Here is a 24,389-nt window from a genome sequence, read left to right as displayed (position 1 = left end):
GACATGCTCAATAATGTTTATGTCTGATGACTAGGCTGGCCATTACTGGTGCACCTCATCCTTCTTTGCTTTCAGGAACTTTAATGTGGAGGCTAAGGTATGAGAAGGAGCGCTATCCTGCTGAAGAATTTGCCCTCTCCTGTGGTTTGTAATGTAATGGGCAGCACTAATGTCTTGATACCTCAGGCTGTTGATGTTGCCATCCACTATGCAGATCTCTCGCACACCCCAATACTGAATGTAACCCCAAACCATGATTTTTCCTTCAACAAACTTGACTGATTACTATAAGAATATTGGGTCCATGCAGGTTCCAATAGAACTTCTGCAGTATTTGTGATGATTGGGATGCAGTTCAACAGATGATTTCCAAATGATCAACTAGAAGTCAAGTTATTAATTGTTGCTCTTACAACTAGTTTTAATGACAAGACTTTTGTCAGGTAGAGTAGTATTTTTGGCTCCTACTATGGATGACAAAGATTCATACTTCATAAAAGATTAGCACCACTTGAGTGAGTAAATGACGAGTAAATATACATTTTTGGGGGAACTATCACTTTAAGCAGGATTCCTTTTACAAATAAAAATTGTATATACACACTGAAAAGTCAAAAATGATGAAATGCTCATGAGAAAAATGCACTACCATAGAACCATCAGATAAGTAATGCTCCATTATACATCACTTATTGATGATTATATCCTAAATAAATAGTAGTTAATATAAATGAAGTTTGAAGTTGGAAAAATGTGCTTGTGAAAAAATGAATATCATCAAAATTTCAACCTGCAATCTAAATATGCACGCACTGTATTTTGTAGTGACGTTTGCGATTTCGGATCTTGTTTTAGATCACTTTCAACCCTTTTTCTGTCGTAGTCCTTGGCAATGAGGCAAAAGGGGCGAATTACAGTATGTGATGGCAATCCATTTCCCTCCATTTCTCTTGTTTATAAAGAGAAACCTTGCAACCTTTGGTGTGGGAATGTGTTATTTATAGACTGATTGAAAACCAAAACCAAGCAGTTCTTAAAATCTGCTATTCATTGATGGAATCTTTTTGTTACACTTCCATCTATGAGTGCTTTTCTTCCACCAAGTCTTTCCAAACCTCTCGGCGGTGCTCCTCGTCAGTCCTGCGATCCGGAGCTGGAATGTGGGATTCCTCCGGGACTGTGGTCTGAGGCGCGTCCCATCATCTCCTGACCCCACTCTCTGTGGCTGGACTCCTGCAGGCCTCGTCCTGTGGTCTCTATGGGCAGCGCACAGGAGGCAATAGCAGCCAGCAGACAGCAGCAGCAGTACACGGACAGTGTCAGATACACCGATGACTCCAGCATCACCTGCAGGAACAACAGCAGACACAGGTCACATTTCTCTCAATCACACGCGCAAGAGCTTAGATAATAATTCTTTAACCTTTAAAGTGTGCTGTTGGGGATGTTTTCAGCCACTCTGGGGTGATTTGAAGTCTCAGTTTGACAACAGCTTTGTCTGTATTTCATCAAATGGAATGATTTCTGGTGATACTTAATTATTTTGACACATATTTTGGAAAAATGCTTTGAAATTTTTTTAACAATAGACTCTGGGCAAATTTACTACTCTTTCATTATGTTAGTGGCTGTTTTTGGCCCATTCATTTCCATTATAATGACATTTTTTTGATTGCAAAGACATGACATCATGCATTGTTGATTGTTGCATGTTTTCCCTATAGGGAAGAGGCCAGATATCTAATTTTTACTGTTGACCATAAGTTGCACTGCTAAAAAAAGTGTAGTTTCTGGTTTTTCTATGGAGTACAGAGTGTGTGTACACAGCAAACAATTTTGTGTTTAATAGACCTCTAAACGACATCTAAACGTAGACAGCTTGGCTAAAACAAGGCTAAACTTGGGCTGTCAGTGAAAATCCAATAGACATCTAAGAATAGCCCAGAACTAAACTTGTCATCAAATAGACAGATTAGACAGACTTTCTATGTGTAGTCATTCATTTCTGTTTATTTGACGACTAGTCTAGTTTTGGCCTATTCTTAGAAGTCTATAAGATTTTCACTAAAAGCTCAAATTTAGCCTTGTTTTAGCCAAGATGACTATGTTTAGACATCTATTAGACATCTTTTAACATCAAAATATGCTTGCTGGGTATGTGAGAAAGCTTTGCACACTTACCTTGATATGTCTGAAAAAAATCTAAATAAGCAGCTCAGCTCTCAGAGCATAGTAAGTGTATTTATGCACGGACACTATAATTTGCAGTTTTACTCCATAGAACTCCATATAAAAGCCAGAAACCTTTTTGCACAGGCCTATCTAAAGGGTTAATGCTGCCAACTGATGATCAACAGTAAAAATGACAAATTTGACCTCTTCCCAACAGGGGAAACCACTGCAGTATTATATGATGTCATGGCTTTGCAATCAAAAAATGTTGTTATATTGGAAGTCAATAGGCCAAAAACAGCCACCAACATAATGAAAGGGTAGTCAATTGGAATAATACACAAAGTTGTCAAAGTGTAAACTTCAAAATGTGTGCTATTTTTTCAGAGCCAAATATAATGATATAAAATTATATTGTTTTACTATGACTATAAAAATAACAAACGCCAATTCAGTGTAATAATGGTTTTTAAACCAAAGAAATCTTGTCAGGCAATTTTAGAACAAGAATCAATTAAAGACATATTAGAAAATAGATAATTATTGTAATGTAATAGATAATAGAGGGACTAAGTCGAAAAGAAAATAAATGAATGAATGAATGAATGTATGTATTTGTAAATAATTTTGTTCCTGTTTTAAAATGTGGAGGTACTGTTTGTTTTATGCATCAACTGCATTTTGCAGCCAAACTTTGTTTTTTTAAATGCAAGGACCACAATGGAAACAAGCCCAGGGCTTTATTTTGTCTTTATCCTTGATAGTTTTATTTCAAAATGTATGTGATACTTGTAATTTTGTACAGTTTTTCTAAAATCTGTCAAATAAATTTAATTCAACTCAATTTATTTCAATTAATTCACCAGAGACCCACATATATGAATTAATTCTACTCTGCTATCATCGCTCAAATCACTGGATTTCACAAAAAATAATAAAATGCATAAATAATAATTAGAATAATTTGTCCTTATAATAATTACATTGAATTATGTGATTGAATTATAATTGTATATTTTTATAATTTGAAAACATGTTTTCCGTTGGCGTATACCAATTCCAATTGGTTGCTGAGGTACAGCCAGTCAGGAATCTGATTTTGACCTATGCAATGCATTTATGGTTATTGAAAAAACATTCCTGTGCAAACATATAAATAAACTCTAATATAAAATAAACAATTTTTAAATATCACTTATTCATTTATACATATTTCAATAAGTACATGTCAGATTATTATTACTATTATTATTATTATTAAGTTACTTTTGTATTACTTGTATACTTATTTTTTCTTTATTTTTTTTGTTATCTGACAAAAATTGCTGGTAAAAAAACAAACAAACATATTAATTAACCATTAATTTCTGCATGCAAAAATGCAGAATGTGGTCAGCAGAGTATCACAGGATGCTTTTCAATTGTTTTCCAAACAGAGTTCTGTGTTTTTGTGTAATTAATCATTTAATAATCATAATTTTCACACCTGTGCCACAAATGGTGTGATGAGTGCCCCAACTCGAGCCATTCCACTGCTGGTGCCCAAACCCAGCGCCCTCGTAGCTGTGGGATAAACCTGAAAATTACACAGAGAGACAGAGATACTGAGTGATTTATAACCAGGATCTTTGCATTGAACATTGAACTATTACTTAACCACACAGCTGTGAATGTGCTTACAGCATGACTTAAATATCACAGGCAATGATTAGTGCAGTTGCCAAAGTCTCTCCTTCAGATAATAAAAAATCTATGCTTTTAAGTTACTAAAGTATGCAATAAAGTCACCTCAATGAGATTCATGTCAAAGGCAGTTTAATATTTAACAGTTTATTATTGTTGATACAATAGAAAAAAATCTAAATATTGAGAAAATTGCCTTTAAAGTCGTCTTTAAAATTAAGTTTTAATGTATTAACAGTAGGAAAATATCTTCATGGATCATTATCCTCACTTAATGCTCTGATGAATTAGGCTTTAAAAAAAAAATCAAACACTTTGACCCATACAATGTATTTTTGGTTATATTTGGACCAAAAATACACCCCTACGTTGTAAGACTGGTTTTGTAAAATACTGAAGTGCATAAGTAACTGAAGTATGTAATAAAATCACCTCAATGATATCCATATCAAAGGCAACCTGCAGTTTAATTTTCAACCTTCCAATACTTTATTTGGAAATAAAATCCAGTTTACAAAGCAGAACACTGAGAAAACTGCCTTTAAAGTCATCTTTAAAATTAAGTTTTGATAAATTAAGAGTAGGAACACATCTTCATGGATCCTTTTACTTAATATTCAGATGGTTTTGGCTTTAAAATTGGCTTTATTTACTGTAAATTTGGCTTTTTTGCCAAAAATACACCCCTGCAATGTAAGATCACCTTAATGACATTTATGTCAAAGGCAACCGACAGACACTATGCTTAATATTCAAGCGTCCAATCCTTTATTTGGAAATAAAGTCCAGTTTAAACAGTAGAATACTGAGAAAATTGCTTTTAAAGTGGTCCTTAAAATTTAATTTTTAAATATTAACAGTAGGAAACTCTCGACCTGAATCATTTCCCTTACTTAATATTCTGATGATGTCTGGCTTTAAAAGAAATCAATAATTTTGACACAGTGTTTTTTGTTAAGTACCAAAAATACACCAATGCAACATAAGATTACCTCAGTGACGTTAATGTTAAAGGCAACCTGCAGACACTATCTTTTATGTTCAACTCTCCAATCCTTTATTTGGAGATAAACTCCAGTTAAAAAAACAGAATGAAAAACAAGGCCTGTTTTATTTCAAGTGTTTTTTGATGATTGTCAAGTAGTGGGAGTGAGTCAAGAACTGGATGTTTCCCAAGGTCGAAATCCTTCTCCAGCACATCTGTGGCCTTGAGCGAAACATTTATCACTACTGTGAAAATCTACAGGATTTGCTCAGCCAGCAATTTAATGGCCAAGATTGTCCCTTTTATCTATTCTTTTGTCAGAGAAGGATGGAGCTTCCTCGGAGTCTGACCTCTTCTAAAAAGGGGCTCTTACCTCCGGCGTGTACACATATGCAGCCTGGAAACCTCCAGCGATGAAGGCCCTCGCAATGAATATGAATACTGTCAAAGATGTCCTGCAAAACAGTAAAAAAGGTTAGACTATATAAGATATACAATCAACGGCCACTTAATTAGGTACACATTAGTAGCGGGTTGGACCCCTCTTGCCTTCAAAACTGCCCTAATCATTCGTGGCATAGATTTAACAAGGTACTGGAAATATTTCTCAGAGATTTTGGTCCATATTGACATGTTAGCATCACGCAGTTTAGTCGGCTGCACATCCATGATGCAAATCTCCTGTTCCACCACATCCCAAAGGTACTCTATTGGATTGAGATCTGCTGACTGTGGAGGCCATTTGAGTACAGTGAACTCATTGTCATGGTTAAGAAACCAGTCTGAGATGATTCGTGCTTTATGACATGGTGCATTATCCTGCTGCAAGTAGCCATCAGCAGATGGGGTCATACACTGGTCATAAAGGGATGGACATTGTCATCAACAATACTCAGGTAGGCTGTGGCGTTGACACATTGCTCAATTGGTCCCAAAGGGTCCAAAGTGTGCCAAGAAAATAGCCTGAACCGTTAATACAAGGCAGGATGGACCCATGCTTTCATGTTACTGATGCCAAATTCTGACCCTACTATCCGATGTCGCAGCAGAAGTACCTGGTTACGTACCTGGTTCTGCATACCTTTGTTAAAAACGAGTGGTTATTTGAGTTGCCTTTCTATCAGCTCAAACCAGTCTAGCCATTCTCCTCTAACCTCTGGTATCAACAAGGCATTTGCGCCCACAGAACTGCCACTCACTGGATACTTCTCTCTTTTTCGGACCATTCTCTGTAAACCCTAGAGATGGTTGTGTGTAAAAATCCCAATAGATCAGCAGTTTCTGAAATACTCAGACCAGCCAATCTGGCACCAACAAACATGCCACGTTCAAAGTCATTTAAATCACTTTCTTCCCCATTCTGATGCTCGGTTTGAACTGCAGCAGATTGTCTTGACTATGTCTATATGCCTAAATGCACTAAGTTGCTACCATGTGTTTGGCTGATTAGACATTTGCAGTAACACGCAGTTGGGTGTACCTAATAAAGTGGCAGATAAGCATTTCAAATATGAAGATGTCAAATTTAAAAGATATACTACTTTAGATTTCATTGGCAATCAGATCTGCAATGATGGGACAAAATATTATGACCAGTTGCTTAATATGGTTTTGGTTCTCAGTACAGCCAAAACAACACCAATCTACTGAAGCTTTGACCTTTAAAAGACCCCTGAAGGTGTCCTCACCATTTACTCACACTCAAGTGGTTGTAAACTTTATGAATTTTTTTTTCTGTTGAGCACAAGATATTCTCATGAATGTTTGGAAAAAGCAGCGATTGACATCTGTAGTAGGATGAAATTCAATGGATGCTTTTCCCCAACCTTCTTCAGTATATCTTCAACAACAAAAGCAGATATTTTGGAAGCTTAAAACCTTGCATTGACATCCATAGCATTTGTATTTCCTACGATAGAAATCAAGAGTTGTTTCCATCTGTCTTTAAAATATCTTCTTTTGCATTCATCAGAATGAAGAAACTCATAAATGTTTGGAACCCCTTGAGAGTGAATAAATTGTGACTAAATGTTTTTTTGTGCGTGAACAATCCTTTCATTCTCTTGATTGGTCATAATGTTTGGCTCATCAGTGTATGACATTCAATGCCCTATTAAAATGAAAGTAATTAATGTGTAATTTCTGACCTTCCCACACAGCTGTAGAGTGGCACAATGCACAGGGAGAAGACGAAGAAACACAGTGCCATAGTCTTCCTCCTTCCTAATCGATCAATTGCCCACAGGGTCACCAGCAGGCCTGAGGTGCACCAATCAATACATTTGTCACATTTTCTTTCTGCTTTGCACATGTTATGAGATGTTGCTTGTGTTATAATTCAAATGTGTACCTGGAAATTCAGAAAGTGTGGTCCACAGAAGATCCTTGTAATCATCCGAGTTGAGATATTTGCACTCCAGACTGCAACCTGGCTCCATTTTACTGCCCTTCGCCCCTAGGGGGAGACACATGACCAACATATATGCAAACGGAATATATGTTGTGTTTCATTGGCATTATATTACGTGATATTTTGAAATGCTTTTAAACACTGCATATAAGGTTTGCATAGTATTAAATAACATGAAGTATTTACTAAGTAATGCATTAATACTTTGAATAAATGTTCCATACACATTCATCATACATGTCAACATTGGGATGCAAACCCATCCTCAACACATCCCAAAATGACCCCAAACTCCTATATCTCTTCATTCAGAGCAATTCTATTCTAAACAAACATAGTTGAAAGATGGGGGGTATATTCTATCAATTACAAATGATGGAATACATAGCATACATTAGAAAAAAAACTTAATTAAATAAAGCTTTTTTTTAAATTTACTTTAGCCTATTTAAACTGAAGTCCTAATATATTCCCTGTACAATTTAAATATACATTTTGATTAAAGTTAATATTGTTATCAAGTGAAGAGCAGCAGATTAATCTCCCATTTTGATTTTTTATTTAATTAAAATGAAATGAGACCTATTATGCCACTTTTACAAGATATATAATAAGTCTCTGATGTCCCTAAAGTGTGTATGTAAAGTTTCAGCTCAAAATATCCAACAAATAAAGTTTTATAACTCATTGAAACTGCTCCTTTTAATCTTTGATCCTAATTGTGCCATTTAGGCTGCATTTACACTGCAGATCTTGTTGGTCAATTACAATTTTGTGACTATATCCGATTGCTAACCAGCTTACATCATATTTTAAAAGTGACAGCACATGGCAAAGGTGCAATGACCAGGAAAAAAAGAGCAGGCGCTAACTGACGGCTGATTATAAAAGAGCACTCTTTATCTCCTTTCCTGTATTTAATCTGTTTGCAAGGTTTCTTTTTTTTTATTCTTTTTAACAAGTTGTTTTGCTATAGTTTATGACAGAACAGTTCTCATTTTGCCATCTTTTAATCAAGGCCTTTTTAAACCAGATAAAATGTTCATGGCGTGATTTATGCATGTGATGTATGCCACAGTTTTATATTAGTTTGTATTGGTTCCGTGGTGGATGTAGCGCTCTTTCTCGTTACATGCTTAGATACTTGTACCACATAACAATATAAAAGCTTTTTTAGTCCTCGTGTATGAAATTTAAGGTTTGGGACTCTGCTGAAGTCTGTTCTAAAATGAAAGTGTCAGTCTGGCGTCATTTGCAGTGGTTTTTAATGATGCGCGACTCGCATTGACAAGTGAAATTCTGTCACTTGAAATTCGAATAAGATTGTGCTCTGAGACCGATCTCTCTTTTCAATAATAATGTGGAGCTACAAATAGTTACAAATAGTTACATATAACTCTTATGTTAATGAGGGAGAGATCGTCACTAATGGAGTTTACACCGAGTGTTTAAGCAAACTGCTTTTATCAAGTGTTTTTATAAATAAATAAAACAAATTAATTTTTAACATTAGAAGCTTCTTATATTCACAGACTGTTGCCACACAATTGTGTTAAAACCCCTTATAAAAGTGATTTTTGCATAACAGGTCCCCTTAAAATAACAAGAGATTTCACATTAAGAATGCACAGAACAAATGAAAGCATTCGATTACTTTCATAAAAACTAGTGGTGTTTAAAATAAAACACTCCAAGATGGACATGTTTGCATATTATTAAAGGTATTTGTCTCGCACACCCAAATCCTAATGCTTCAACTTTCGCTCCTGAATTGTCTGATTGGAAGGTTGCATAGGATGCGCAAAGACACACGTCATGGAAAGAAAGGGAATGTCTGTGTTTTTATGTATTCAAATAGATTTTTAATTCAAAATAAAATGAAAGCATTATTCTCTTCCACAGCTCTTGCAATTATATCACATTTGAGATTAGCTCTGTGTTGATTTTACTGCCACCTTTCATAGAAAGAATATAAATACAGGAGAAATACGGGAAAATACTTAAAAGGGATGATAGTGGTATATAATGGTGAAATCATGAGGGTTGCCAGGTATGCATATTACTGTCCATTCCCACTATGCTTCAGTCTGTTTTAACACACAATAGCTTTGACTCACCACCACAGACACCCCCCTCCTGGAAAAGCTCAGTGGTCAGCAAAACTACTCCATAATATGAGAATGCATTAGAGAACCTGCAACAGAAAGCATACAGTACATTACAACAGAATATGAACGCAAGCAGCAAACTATGTGAAAAACTTCAGTGAAAATCTCTGGGAACCAGTATCCATTTATTGATTTGCAGACGTCCACATTAAATATTTAAGGGTGATAAACTGAATGTAATTCATATGAATCAGTCTTTTACCATATGAACCAGAGCAGAACTGTGGTCCAGCGGAAGTGTGGAGAGAAAAGATCCTGAATTTTCCCTCTGTCCTCCTGAACACACATAATACAGCAATTACAACACAAATAAGGAGATATGAAATATAAATAACAATACTGTATTTATTATGTTAAAAATGTGTGAAAAGGAAGTGCAATGGGTTTTCTTTTAGTTGAATCAACTTAACTTTTCTAGTCATATGCACTCACATGAAGCAACCTGACTAAAAATATTAAGTTAATCTTTGTATAATTTAAAAAAAAATCAATTGAAACCTGATTAACTCATTAAAATATGTTCAATCAACATAAAAATACTTGTTGTCAACATTTGTTGTGACATTTTTTTCCAGTGCACTCTGTAAGATGATCCTGATTGCCTTCAATTTTTAAGCAGATTAAAATTCACCTTATAAGTCCATTGAACTTATATTAAGTTAAACGGACATTAAACAGCTGGTGTAACTTTAAAATTATGTTAGAACATGATTAACTTAGTTTAATAAATTACAATGACCTAAAAACATATGCTTTCATGACTAACTGATTATAGAATTTTTACAGTGTAGGTGTCTGAACATGCAGTGAAATAGCATCATAGGCTAAATTGAGATCTTATTACAATTCTTGAGAAAGTGTTTTCTTTTTTAATAGATTTTGTTTATTCAGAAATTTTAATCTGTAATATATTCCTGTGACGGCAAAGCCTTTTCCTTCCTTTACTCCCATCTTCAGAGTACAGGGTGAATCAAAACTAATACTGCAACTTTGAAAATCTGTATTTAATCAAAGAAACATGATGGAACCTTGGGTAATTAAATAATGTTAAAAAGTACAAAACAAGTTCATAGATGTTTAATATGGCCCCCTCCAGACACTCGAGTGACATCAACCCGAAATGTGTGGTATTCTTTTGGAATCACCCTGTATATGAATCTTCACAAATCATTCTAATATGCTGACTTGGTGCGGATACTAAATTAAAAATAGTTTAATTCCAAGGTAAAGTGATTCATATTAATAATAAAGTACAAACATTATTTTTTCTTCAGCTTATTCCCTTTATTCATCAGCGGTCACCACAACGGAACAAACCGACAACTTATCCAGCAATTGTTTTACACAGCGGATGCCTTTCCAGCTGGAACCCAGTACTGGGAAACACTCTCACGTTCACACACATACATTACCGGCAATTTAGTTTATTCAATGCACCTATAACGCATGTCTTTGGGGGAAACCGGAGCACTCGGAGAAAACCTAAGCCAACACAAGGAGAAAATGCAAACTCCACAAAGAAATGGCAACTAGCCCAGCCTAGGCTCGAACCAGCGACCTTCTTGCTGTGAGGTGGCAATGCTAACAACTGAACCAACATGTTGCCCCAGCTACAAACATAATTAACATATTAATTATAATTTCTAATTGAAAAAACATATGCACATTGCTCTTTTAGTTATTTTTGTTAGCAGGGTTTGTGTGTCTGTGTGTGTGTGTGTGTGTGTGTGTGCCAGACTTAAAATAATATTGCTGACACAAGCTCAAAATATCAAGTGCCCTAATTGTTACAGATTTAGCATTGTTGTATTATTAGAAATTATTTAAAATAGTCATATACTGTTTTGTGAGAGCACAGACGCAGTGTTCACATAGAAAAAAGCTGACTGCAAAACAATTCACAACAAACAGAAAATATATAAAGGCATAGTTTACCAAAAACAAAAACTTACACTCTTACAGCATAAGATAACATCTAAAAATCTTCTGACATACAAAGAGTTTATATATGTCTCCAGGTGATGATGTCACTGCAATTGACTGGACGGTTTTTTAAAAGCAATGCTATAAAAACATTCTGCCAAATATTTTTTTAAATTGCTAATATTTTAGTTTTTTTTTTTTTGCACTGCTTGATTTTTATTTGCAGTTCTTTTTGTTTGTTAGCAAAATAAATGTTTATTTCTCAAAAATTAATTTTTGCTTTGTGATTTTTAGAGATTTACATTTATTTATTTGTTTGCTCAATTTTTTTTTGTTTGCAAAACTTTCTTTTATTTTGCAAGTACATATGAAGAGTTCAGATGCAAAACCCTCTAAATCCATCAGACCTCTTTTCATGTAAATGAGCATTTTCTATCAGGCTCCTATGATTATGTTCAGAAGTTTTATTTTATAGGTAATGAAAAGATTATTAGCTAGTAAATAAACTAACTTTTTTTCAAAAATGTCACTTTAGACAATTCTTTGGTTTAACAAGGTAGATTTTCTTTTGGTTAAAACCAGCTTAATCCGATTCTGCTATTTTTGCAAAAACCTTTAAATCCACACAGTGTAACAAGACAGTGTAATTAGTTGAAAAACCACAAAAGATGCAATTAGAAATTATTTTACCAAGCATAAAACACATTACACAAGCCACCTAAAATTAAAAATGGCGGTTCATTCCGCTATGGTAACCCCTGATAAATCAGGGACTAAGCAAAAGGAAAATGAATGAATGAAATCTGTCAATTAAGTGCATTATTCATTGACATTAAAATGGACATTAAATAAATCTTAACAGTTTGTCATTTCTAATATTTTGATTTGGATTTAAAATGTAAACATTGCAAAGCTTGTTAGATTCACATAATGTAGTGTAAAACCTTGTGAAACATCAATATCTAAAGTAATACTAAGAATAAAGTATGAAGTAATACAAATAATGAATAGTTTTATATATTATATTTTTCTTTTAAAAATAGCTTACATTAGCAAATAAAACACAAGGTAGACCACAAGGAAGGTAGCATTCACTCAATGTCTTTAGCTCATTTTTGGCGGAAGTGGCGTTGAGCGGCTTTTGCTTCTTTATATGGCCCCTATATTGACTCCATACTCTCAAGTGGTTCCAAACGTTCATGAGTTTCTTTCTGCTGTTGAACACTAAAACAATATTTTGAAGAAAGCTGAAAACCAGTAACCTTTGACATCCATAATAAGACAAACAAAAACTATGGAAGTCAATTGTTACAGGTTTTCAGCTGTCTTCTAAATATCTTTAACAGGAGAAACTCAATGGTTTGAAGCAAGTAAAGGGTTAGTAAATGATGACCAAATTTTCATTTTTAATGAACGATCCCTTTAATACACAGAATTAATGTACCTGTCTGGCCACTATGAGTTTTCCCAGTGGCATGGGGACGTTATTCTCTGCAGCAATGCGTTTGAGTGTGTTCAGTGCCTTCTCCTGATTCCCTGTCAGCACGTCATAGCGTGCGCTCTCCGGCAGCCACTGTTGATGAGCATTTGACATTTTGCTTAGTCTACTGTACAGACACTATATTGCTCCCACCACAAAAAAACGTTCTCTGTCTACTCGTAATTAACTCTAAAAAGTTAGAGAACATCCTTATATATAGGAGAAGTTCATACTTACAAAGCAAAGAAAAGCGAAAATGAAAAGTGGAATGGTGGAGAGGGCCAGCAGCCAGCGCCAGCCCAAAGTTGGCATCACCAAAATAGCCAGCAGCACTTCAAATACTGTACCCAAAGCCCAGAATATCTACAGAAGATCAGAAGCAACGAGATGAATGAGAATAAATATACAAGCTATTCTAGTTATGAGGATTTCGTGTTTTGATTCAACTCATGACTGACTTTGTTGAATCAAGGGTATTATGATATGATATTATGATAAGGGTATGAAGTATCTAAGAATAGAATAGAATAGAATAGAATAGAATAGAATAGAATAGAATAGAATAGAATAGAATAGAATATTACCTCTATCAGCAGAATGCAAGTGGCTCTGGACCGCATGGGCAGAAACTCTGCATACAATGTTACTCTAAAGTAGAAAAGAAAGACTTCTGTTATTTATTGATACTGCTATGCAGTGTTGGGGAAAGTTACTTTTAAAAGTACTGTATTACAATATTGAGTTACTCCCCAAAAAAGTTGCTCCCCAAAACTTGTTGCTTTATTTCGTTACTTTTTACAGTAAGTAATGCGTAACGTTACTTTCAAGTTACTTTTGCGCTAATTTTACAAACCTGCCAGAGGTTTGATCTCTTTCAGAACTTGTTTTTTTCGTCTCTTTTTATTAGAAGAGCTCTGCAATTAACAATGCACTGTATAATCTACATTTACCTTTAAAAAAACACATCAAAAAACCTTTTAACATAATGTTATCCGAGAACATCCTGACCCCAAAGCTATACTTGCTTTTTATGCAAATTATTAAACATTTAAAGCAATGTGTTTGCTATTTTTGTACTATTTGAAATCCCTATCTATTGAGACAATCCTCTTTTGCTTTTCTTCGATGCGCTCAAAATAACAAACACATTCTCTCATTGCCTACGTGATTAATTTTTTTGTGATAAAATTTTTATTAAACAGTTGAAAATAATCTTGCATACATAGTTATAGACAAGGATACCAACCAACTGCATTTTCTATTATGACTTATTATTACGCAAACATGGGGAAACATGCAAACTTCACACAGAAATGCCAACTGACCCTGCGGTCCTCTTGCTGTGAGGCGATTGTGCTACCTACTGTGCCACCGTGCTGCTCCTTATCTTTAGTTATTTACAAATTTATTTATTTTTACAAATCTTTTATAATTAATAATAATTACTTGTTTTAATTTAATATATTTTAAATGTTTACATTTTATTGATCATTTCTATTAATTTTAGTTTAATTTATGTATCGATTTTTTATTTTAAAAATGATCTCATACTAATGTGTCTATTTATTTATTTTAATATGCTTGAGTAAAATCTAATAATTGTAGTATTTTTATATGATTTTGTTCTTATTAATTCACTTATTTTTGTTCTAACATTTCTACAGACCTCCTAGTATTACCTTGCAGCCCCTGAGGGTCCTCAGACCCCAATTTGAAAACCTATAAACCTATCAAAAATATAAACAAATCATGCCAACCCCAATCATTTGAACAGTTATGTATCTATTACAATACATGTCACACTCACGATTGTGGAGCCCCTCCAATCCCGAAGCCCACCAGAGCTCGGAGGAACAGGATCCATCCATATATTGGTGCAAATGCACTGAGGATGCCATAGAACAGGGTCCATAACACACTCATCTTCAGACCCTACACACACACACAAACACAGCTCTAAACAATCCCAGTAGTGAGATTATAACAACATTTATATTTTAGGACATTGATATCTTTCATTTTTGAACACACTCACTGTTTTTCTCCCATATTTATCAGATATGTTCCCCCATAATGAGGAGCTGATCATCATTCCGATAAATACTACCTGTTTGAAAGAAGGGCAGAAACACAGTTGCTCATTTCTTAGATGTCCATGTGGTTATTCAATCATGTTCAGAAACAGCTGATTTAACTGAACAAGAAAACACACTTGACTGCCAAAGCCGTCTAAAACAAGCATGAGGGGAGTCATTATTGAATAAAGGAATAATGTACGCTACCGAAGTTAGCAGTGCCACCTCCCAGCTGGGCAGTGCCCACTCACAGTGCAGCTGAGGGGCCAATATACTGAGAATCATCATCTCCATGGCGTCGGCCATCTGCACACAAATATGGAAACAAATATAGCAACTACTAAATCTTAGTACATAACTAGCAAATGACATGAGGATGTACAGCTTAAAAAAGTTATTCATTTGATGGTAATATTAATAATGCATTATTTATTTTTATAATTTTTATTTTTTATTGTAGTGTCTTTTTAAAACTGAAGGTCAATTGCTTGTCATTATACAGTATTGTGAAGGTACAATCTTTAGTTGAAATTCAGTTACCCATGAAAGTCCAGTCAGGATGGACAGTTTCCACTGAAATGTCCCAAAGCCAATGGCCTCCACTGCATCCTCAACCATGAAGGTATCTGACAGAAAGGTAACACATGAAGACAGATGATCAGTATTTTTAATGCATTAATTGCATTGTTTACTGATTTGTATGTCAAAGACTCAAAGATAAATCAGAAGGATGCTTAAGTTGCCACCATAATCTATAAAGTGTATAAGAATCAAATTATTTTAATGTTAATGTTCAAGAAAAGAGATTAATCCCAACTAGCCTTACACAGCCAGCTCTGTATAGCCTTAATAGGTATTTCCACTCATTTGTATTTCTAAGCAATGAAACAACTTCATTATTTTGTGCACTTAAATCCTTTTTTTTCAGTCTCTTGTTCATGAGTGTAAGCACAAGTAACAAGTTGCTAACTGAAGTTCACTTATAGCCCCCCTGGTGTCGGTAATAACAAGAGTTTCTCAATTGCATGCATCCCTTATATCCCTCATATAAGGATCCTACATCCTAACTGTTTTTACATCTGTATCTTCTTTGTGTAAAGCACGTTATGAATTAAGTTTAAAGGCACAATATTATTATAGAAGGTATTAAGACAGTGTAATTTTAATTTAATGGATTTAATGTATTATTATAAACATTTAAACATAATTTGAATTAGGTTTTGTTTTGTTTTTTCAGTTTTCATGTAAGTTTATACTTTTCTACATACAATCTTTTATGTTTGTGTTAAAAATAGATCTAACAGACGTCCAAATAGACCTCTTTGGTAAACTTTGGGCTGTGAGTGAAGATCAAAAAGACTAATCTAACAATAGTCCAAAAATAAACTAGTCATCAAATAGACCGATTAGACAGACTTCACATTTGTACTGATTCATTTCTGCACAATTATGCCTTTTTTATTTTTCAATTCTTTAAAACATCTTTTAAACACATTTTAATCTGTTTTTAATCATTTGAATTCTCTTTTGTTTTTATTTTTTTATACTTGCCTCTAGTATTCCTGTTTAGCACTGTAAAGCACTTTGAATGATCATTTAGTATGAACTGTGCTATATAAATAAATTTGCCTTGCCTTGATATTTTATGGCTAGTTTATTTGTGGACTATTGTTAGATGTCTACTACATCTTCACTGAGAGCCCAAATGTAGCTTTGGTTTAGCCAAGACGTCATATGTTTGGACATCTATTATACACAAAATTGCTTGGTGGGTTAAAACATATTTTCTGTGACACAATAGTAAAACCGTTTCTGGTTCCTCAACATCCCTTCAGTAAACAGTTCTTAAAACTATTTTATTGTAGCGTAAAGGACATTTTCAAAATACATTTCTTTCACTCTAAAAAAACATTTTGTGCAATGGAAAGTTTGATGTATGATGTTTCTATATCCTATATAGAGCCACCAATGACAAAAAAGTATTTCAAGTATTTCCAAAATTGTGCTAGTTTTGTTTTTCCTTTTTAAAGTTTATTTTAAATCAAATAAAATGTAGTAAAATTTCAAGTTCAGTTACCTGTATTTCTATTTTTTTCATATTATATTTATTTTTGTATTTTTTGCAGCCTCATTTCAATGGATAAAGCTCAATTTTAAAGCTTCAGTTAAAAAACAAAACTATAGCTTAACATTTTCAAGAAAAGCTTCCCCATAGCCTTGTGGGCAGTGCGACAACACATAGTGTCATTGTGCTTAGGGTGTCCTGAATTTAAGTCCCTGCTCATGGACAGTTTTACTATCCTGCCTCTCCCCCCTCCCTCTCTTTCCAACATCGTCTCCTGTTGCTATATTGTATATATCACATGAAGACGAATATTTAAAAAAAATTTTAAATAAAGAAAAACATATTGTTAAAAGGTGACGCAGAAGGTAGCTTGATCGCCTCACGGCAAGAAGGTCGCTGGTTCGAGTCTCGGCTGGGTCAGTGGGCATTTCTGTAGGGAGTTTGCATGTTCTCCCCGCATGCTCCGGTTTCCCCACATGTGGTATAGCTGAATTGGGTAAACTAAATTGTACATAGTGTATGTGTGTGAATGAGAATGTATGGGTGTTTCCCAGTAATGGGTTGCAGCTGGAAGGAGAAAAACATATGCTGGATGAGTTGGTGGTTTATTCCGCTGTGGCGAGCGCTGATTAATAAAAGGACTAAGCTGAATAGAAAATAAATTAATGAATATTTGAAAAAAAAAGCCGGTTCATTCCACTGTGGTGACCCCTGATAAATAAGGGACTAAGTCAAAGGAAAATAAATGAATTATTTATATTTAAAAATATATAAACAAAGCTGATGAAGACAATCATACCATCAGTGGGGTTGGCAAATTCCCGAGGCACCGGAGCACCATCGGCCAGAGAAACAGACTCCATATCCGTCCGTCCTCCCTCCACCTGCAAAACCTCTTCCCTTCCACAGCACTCATCCTCAGAGCGAGTGCTTTCACCTGTCCGCCGAAATTTCACCACTCTGCAAACAGAAATCAGAAATGTTTAATCAAATGCGGAAACACATTTCAACACTATTTCATTTACAAACAGCAACAACATGCTGACTAAAACTACCAATAAGCGGAGCACTCAGAATGAAACATCCTCTTTACCTCTCTGCAACGGCTGTTTTCATTAAACATGAAGAAAGATCACATAATCACAGTTTGAAATAGGCCTGGCAGCCTAATCACAGGTCTGGCAATGCCTACGCATAATACAGCAGCAGCCCACACACGCCACGCAGCCAATATATGCCATTTACTGTAATGAAGCCGGGCAAAAATAATCAATGAAGAGAACAGGCATCTGCATTTGGACTACAGCTGTAATGTGCAGGACAGAGTGATGCTCATAATAAGACACTGTTGCCAAGGTAATGAGAAAGAGCGAGAGAGAGCTTCCTGCTTAAGCAATCCCTCTTCTGCGCCTCTGGACAGAAATCACCAGAGAAAGCCAGCGTGATGTGAGAGGAGACAGTCGAGTGATTTCTGAAACTGTGACTCAGAGCCGACAGCCCTACATGACAGGGATTTTCACACTCAATGTAAGCTGCTGTTTAAAAACAACAATAACAGATGCCATAGTGGCAGCCGGATTTTACTTATACAAATATATCCATGGCTATGAAGGCAGATTGGATCAGTAAATAAGAGGAGCACACTGATATCCCACGGCTTAATTACTGTGATTGCAGTTCTTACAGCGACACTACTGGCAATAAAGGCTTGGTGAGCAGACAGGCAGTGTAATTAAACACACGACCTCTCCAAGCGTTTCTCCGAAAGCATTCGCGAAAGCACAAAAAGATCAGAAGTCCTTTGAAATCAGCAGTGGTTTCGATGACAGAACAGGCCTTGGATTTGTTACTGACTGCAGATGTAGTGAAAATGCTACAGATGAAGGATGTTTGGGGTGGTTTCTTCTGCATTGTCTTCATTATGCATGGAATAGAAGCAGAGCTGAGCTCGATCTCAACAATTAAAAGCGCTGCCATCATGATTTCTGCACAGCTTCAGATGGCGACTGGGCCTAAAGCCAAGCATCAGCAGCACAGGAATAACATCAGCATGAGAGGCAGTTGATTTAAAACTCTTACATGCATATGTGGAAATGCTTTCACTGCAACACTGATGATCATCAATAGGGTCAAATCCAATAACACACAAGGACAGGTTATTGTTATTTATATCTCATTAAATATATACTTCACCCAAAAATGAAAATTCTGTCATCATTTACTCAGCTTTCCAAAACTGTTTTAGTTTTTTCTTCTGTTGAACACTTAAGAAGATGTTTTGAAGACAGCTGGAAACCTGTAACCACTTACTTCCATTGTATTTTTTCCTATACTAAGGTAGTCAATGGGTACAGGATTTCAGCTTACTTCAAAATAGCTTATTTTGTGTTCAACAGAAGAAACTGAAAGATTTTCAACCACTTATTGAAGTATTGGAAGTAAAATACATTTTTGGGTAAACTCCTTCAAAATAATCCACTAATGCACAGTTTTTTTATTTACTTATTTATTTATTTATTTGTTGCTGTATTATGCATTCTATTTCAGAAGATTCTTAAGTGTTATGCTATAAGTGCTATGTTATAATGTTCATCATGTAATATACAAATTTGTAAAAAATCAACATGAATAGAATGCTAAATAATTATGAAATAAAATACTTTGTTAAAATATTGGAAAAGCAAATGATTGTATTTTTAACCTAATGGATGGGTTTGTCAAAAATTTACCCAAATGTGTATTAAAACAACCCAGCAATCTTATAGTGTAATTTTACTGTGTGCAAAAATGTTTTAGGCTTTAGTTTTTAACAGCAAGTGGCTGTAAGAAAGGAAGCCAGGACAGTTTCAGTTTTTTAATGAAGAGAAATTTTAGACCATGAAATAATTAGAAGGGAAAAAACATGTGTTGATATGTTTTCTACATTTCTCTACATTTAAAAGTAACAAAACAGGAGTTGTATTAGTAACACTTCAAATGCTTAACACAACATCGCAGGTTGCATTTGATCTTCTGTTGTTTTTAGTTGATAAAAATAAAATAAAAATGGCCTTAATTTTAGATTTGGTCTAAAACTATCTAATATCTGGAACTTACATGTATTGTACAGTTGAAATCAGAATTATTGAACCCCCTTTGATTTTTTTTCTTTTTTGAATATTTCCCAAATTATGTTTAACAGAGCAAGGACATTTTCACAGTATGTCTGATAATATTTTTTTTTCTGGAGAAAGTCTTATTTGTTTTATTTCGGCTAGAATAAAAGCAGTTTTTAATAAAATAAAAAAAACATTTTAAGGTCAAAATTATTGGCCCCTTTAAGCTATATTTTTTTTATACTCTACAGAACAAACCATCGTTATAAAATAATTTGTCTAATTAACCTAACCTGCCTAGTTAACCTAATTTACCTAGTTAAGCCTTTAAATGTCACTTTAAACTGTATAGAAGTCTAGAAAAATATATAGTAAAAATATTATTTACTGTCATCATGCCAAAGATAAAATAAATCAGTTATTAGAAATGAGCTATTAAAACTATTATGTTTAGAAATGTGTTGAAAAAAAAATCTTGTCTCTGTTAACAGAAATTGAGGAAAAAATAAACGGGGGTGGGGGGGAGGGGGTAACAATTTAGGGGGTTTAATAAATCTGACTTCAACTGTTCATTCTGATCATACTGCAAAAAACTGCTGTTCTTTATAAATACTTGATTTTAAGTGAAACTAAAGATTACTTCATTTTTATTTTTTACAAAATAAACACTTTATGATTAGAACATTTGCACTGGAAAACATGAATACTGAAACAAAATCCTAATAACGAACAGCACACATAAAAATTTGACTCAAACAGACGAATTGCAAAATGTGCTGTTCATTATCAGTATTCTGTCATGTTTTCCAGAGCAAATGTTCTTGTTCTAATATTTGCTTGTTTAATTTTTTTCACTTAATTTCATTCATTTGTTCATTCATTTTCCTTAGTCTTAGTCTCTATTTCAGAGGCCACCAACTATTCCAGCATATGTTTTACACAACGGATTACTTCAAACTGCAACCCAGTACTGGGAAACATCCATACACTCTCATATTCACACACACACTCATACACTTGGGCCAATTTCGTTTATCCAATTCACCTATAGCACATGTCTTTGGACTGTAGGGAAAAAACTGGAGCACCCGGAGGTAACCCACGCAAACACGGAGAGAACATGTATACTCCACACAGAAATGCCAACTGGTCTAGCCAGGATTCAAACCAGTGACCTTCTTGCTGTGAGGTGACAGTGCTAACCACTAAGCCACCATGCCACCCATTTGTCAACAATTTATCCACATTTGCATTAAAATAACCTAGCATTTTTGAGTGTCAATTTGCAGTAACTGCTGTAAAAATGTTGTAAGCTTCAGTTTTTAACAGCAAATGACTATCAGAAAAGATGTAAGCAAGATATATGTTTTATGAAGACAAATTTAAGACCTTGAAATAATTCAAAAGGAACAACAATAAAGTTTTTCTATTTATGATGAGCGAAATAACGAGCCAAATTTATAAGGAGCGAAATATGAATTGTATTAGTAGCACTTCAAAGGCTGAAAACACAACATTAGAGGATGCTTTTGATCTTCAGTTGTTTTTCATTTTAAAAAAATTGCTTGGGATGAAACTTAAAATTAAGGCTATCTAAAATCTGAAAATTAGTTATTTTCTCTTCTGATCATACTGCAAACATGTGCTGTTCTTTTTAAATATTTTAATCCATATATTATTTTAATTTTTATTATTTTCAAAATGAACTGTTTATGATTCGAACAAGATTTGCACTTGAAAACATGACAAACTACTAATAATGAACAGCATATTTTTTATTTCATCTTATTAATCTCATTTTAAATTATTTTTTTTATTTCACTTCATTTTATTTAAATCAATTAATTTTTTTATGAAGTAAAAGTGCATTGATTTCATGCATTTATTCATTCATTCATTTTCCTTCGGCTTAGTCCTTTTATTCATCAGGAGTCGCCACAGCAGAATGAACCAATAACCTATCCAGTAATGGGAAACATCCATACACTCCCACATTCACAATCATACACTAAAGACAATTTTAGCTTACCCAATTCACCTATAGCGCATGTCTTTGGACTGTGGGGAAACTGGAGCACCCAGAGGAAACACATGCGAACACAGGGAGAACCCAGAAATGCCATCTGACCCAGCTGGGGCTCAAACCAGCGACCTTCTTGCTGTGAGGCAACAGTGCTAACCACTGAGCCACCGTGTCACCCCGTGCATTGATTTAAAGTTATTAAATTATTTCTATTGGAAAACTTTATTAAGTGCAGACAAAATTTAATTCTATGACTTCTTCATGAGATTAAGAGTTTCTGCTCGGATTTAAGACAGAAACAATAAGTGCCTACATATTTTATATTTGACAACTGATAGAAATATAAGCACCCGATTCGAATGTTATCACTAGATTAAATGAGCGCTATCAGTGGTTATCAGCTGACAGATATGTGCCAGTAGGGGCATTCTGTGCCTACTAGTAGGCTCAGAAGGCTGTTATCATCCATCCACATGGTTAATCAGTAATACTAATTGAGAAGACTCCAGATCTGTTTTTACATAACTGTGGTGGTTGGGTTTGGGATTGGGGTAGACATTAATAAAATACAATGAATGGAAAATGTAATAAACAATATAAATAATTCTCGTTAACTTCCCGCCACAGCCATACTGGCTTATAACCTTTAAAAATAAAATCTTATAATAATAATAAATTAATAATATAATAATCATAACAAATAATAATAACATTCAAGTAATGCACTCACATAAATCAAGCCCTGGTTACAGACTTAATTCTAATAACAATAAAATATTTCAGGAAAAAAAAAATAGCAGGACACTATGTACTTTTATAGAAAAGTATGTTAATTGTAATTGTATTTTATGCTAATTTTAGGGGGGAAAGCCACATTTGTTAACATGTAACATGCACTATCTAGAATATCTCAATAATGCATAATTACTTTGAGTAACCGTAAATTATGCATCGCACCAATCTCTAATCCCAACTCCTAATCCCAACAGTTGTCCTAAACCCAACTCTATGGCATGCACGCGTTGTTAATTATCACTCAGTACTTCAGTGTACAACTGTACTGTAGCAAGGACAATTAACAACATTGCATAACTTTGTAAAAAAAAATTGGATAGTGGTTCGTGTTGTATTTAACCCTTTGCTGAAAATTCCCCACATATACACCTTAAATAATATAAAAAAAAATAAAATAAATCTCAAAGTCAGAATTTGACATTTATATTAGATATAAATTGTGAAACTATGTAGCATTATCTAAATAGTCAAAGTGAAATTTGGATCTGTGAGCAAAATGCGTGTCTGCCTGTCTGTCTGTCTCATAATAAAAACAATTACACACCAACCGTTGTGTTATCCAACAGAAGGCGTCATGGGCAACGCAAACGAAGCAGTGGAAGAGGAAAATAATATAATATGCAACACAACATTACTGCTTTAACGTGCAAAAATAAGCTCTTAATTTAATCTACTCGAGCTGTTTACTAAGGATGCACCTCAGCCAATTCATTCAAGACAAAACCTGGCTGCATTTATCCCCATTCTATATCAGACATCCATTATATAAGCACTGATTTACACATAAAATACACTCGAAGTTGCATGAATACCAATGTCACATTGTGTACGCCGTTGCGTTTTAGATCACTACATGAGCTTATATGAACGGGAGAGTAGGCTATTCGCATGACCGACAGAAACGGGATGAAAAGCGCACTCACGGAAGCTGTCTTAACTGAAACAAATCATCGTCCATTATCGGGCTGTTTGTCGGGCTGCCGGTGTCTTTGTCTCATTGCCGTTACATTGCTGAAGGGTCGCGGCTGATTTCAGCACCACGGGCGTGAGGACAGCGGAGAGGCTCAGTGAGGGGCGGCGCGGTGCGGAGCTGCCATGATTTCTGCTGCCGTTTCCCGGTCGCGCTGATCTGTGCAGCGGCTGGAACGCCCGAGACTCAATGAAGAAGCCGGGGAGAGGACAGTCCGTATGTGCTGGAGATGACGAATCAGGACAATACGCTCTGCTTACCGTGAACTTCATTGATATTTTGTCCCATTCACTTTTCAGTTTACATTATAATTTCAGTTAGCAAACAATTATAAATTCAGTTTGTATGACATAATAAATGTTATTTTGGCAAATGTTGTGGAGATAAATGCAAAAGTTCATTGATATTTTGCCTCGTTCACTTTTCAATTTAAATAATAATAATTAACATTTTCTATAACAATTCAGTTTGTATAACATTATGAATTGTTATTTTAGTAAATGTTGTGGAGATGACGAATTAAGGCAATACCACTACTGTGAAGT

General features: G+C 34.7%; 2 protein-coding genes across 2 annotated transcripts in view; both read right to left on the bottom strand.

Moving 5' to 3' along the window:
* sgsm1a (small G protein signaling modulator 1a) overlaps window positions 1–24,389 on the bottom strand; it is a 766,057-nt gene that overhangs the window by 595,676 nt on the left and 145,992 nt on the right. The gene's annotated exons all lie outside the window — the stretch shown is intronic.
* On the bottom strand, window positions 542–24,035 carry svopa (SV2 related protein a). Its single transcript, XM_087253363.1, has 16 exons — window positions 23,798–24,035; window positions 17,761–17,921; window positions 15,437–15,522; window positions 15,104–15,202; window positions 14,857–14,928; window positions 14,629–14,753; window positions 13,406–13,469; window positions 13,059–13,184; window positions 12,786–12,914; window positions 9,621–9,694; window positions 9,368–9,444; window positions 7,191–7,295; window positions 6,988–7,099; window positions 5,214–5,295; window positions 3,659–3,748; window positions 542–1,347 (listed from the first exon to the last, which is right to left on the bottom strand). Exons 1-16 carry the CDS (start codon window positions 23,830–23,832, stop codon window positions 1,135–1,137), a joined length of 1,650 nt encoding a protein of 549 aa, XP_087109489.1. The 5' UTR covers window positions 23,833–24,035; the 3' UTR covers window positions 542–1,134.

This window comes from Danio rerio, chromosome 5, assembly GCF_052040795.2.
Source record: "Danio rerio strain M-AB ecotype USA chromosome 5, GRCz13ab, whole genome shotgun sequence".
Lineage (NCBI taxonomy): Eukaryota > Metazoa > Chordata > Actinopteri > Cypriniformes > Danionidae > Danio > Danio rerio.
Note: the sequence above shows the minus strand (reverse complement) of the source record. Positions and strands in the feature narration are given on the sequence as shown.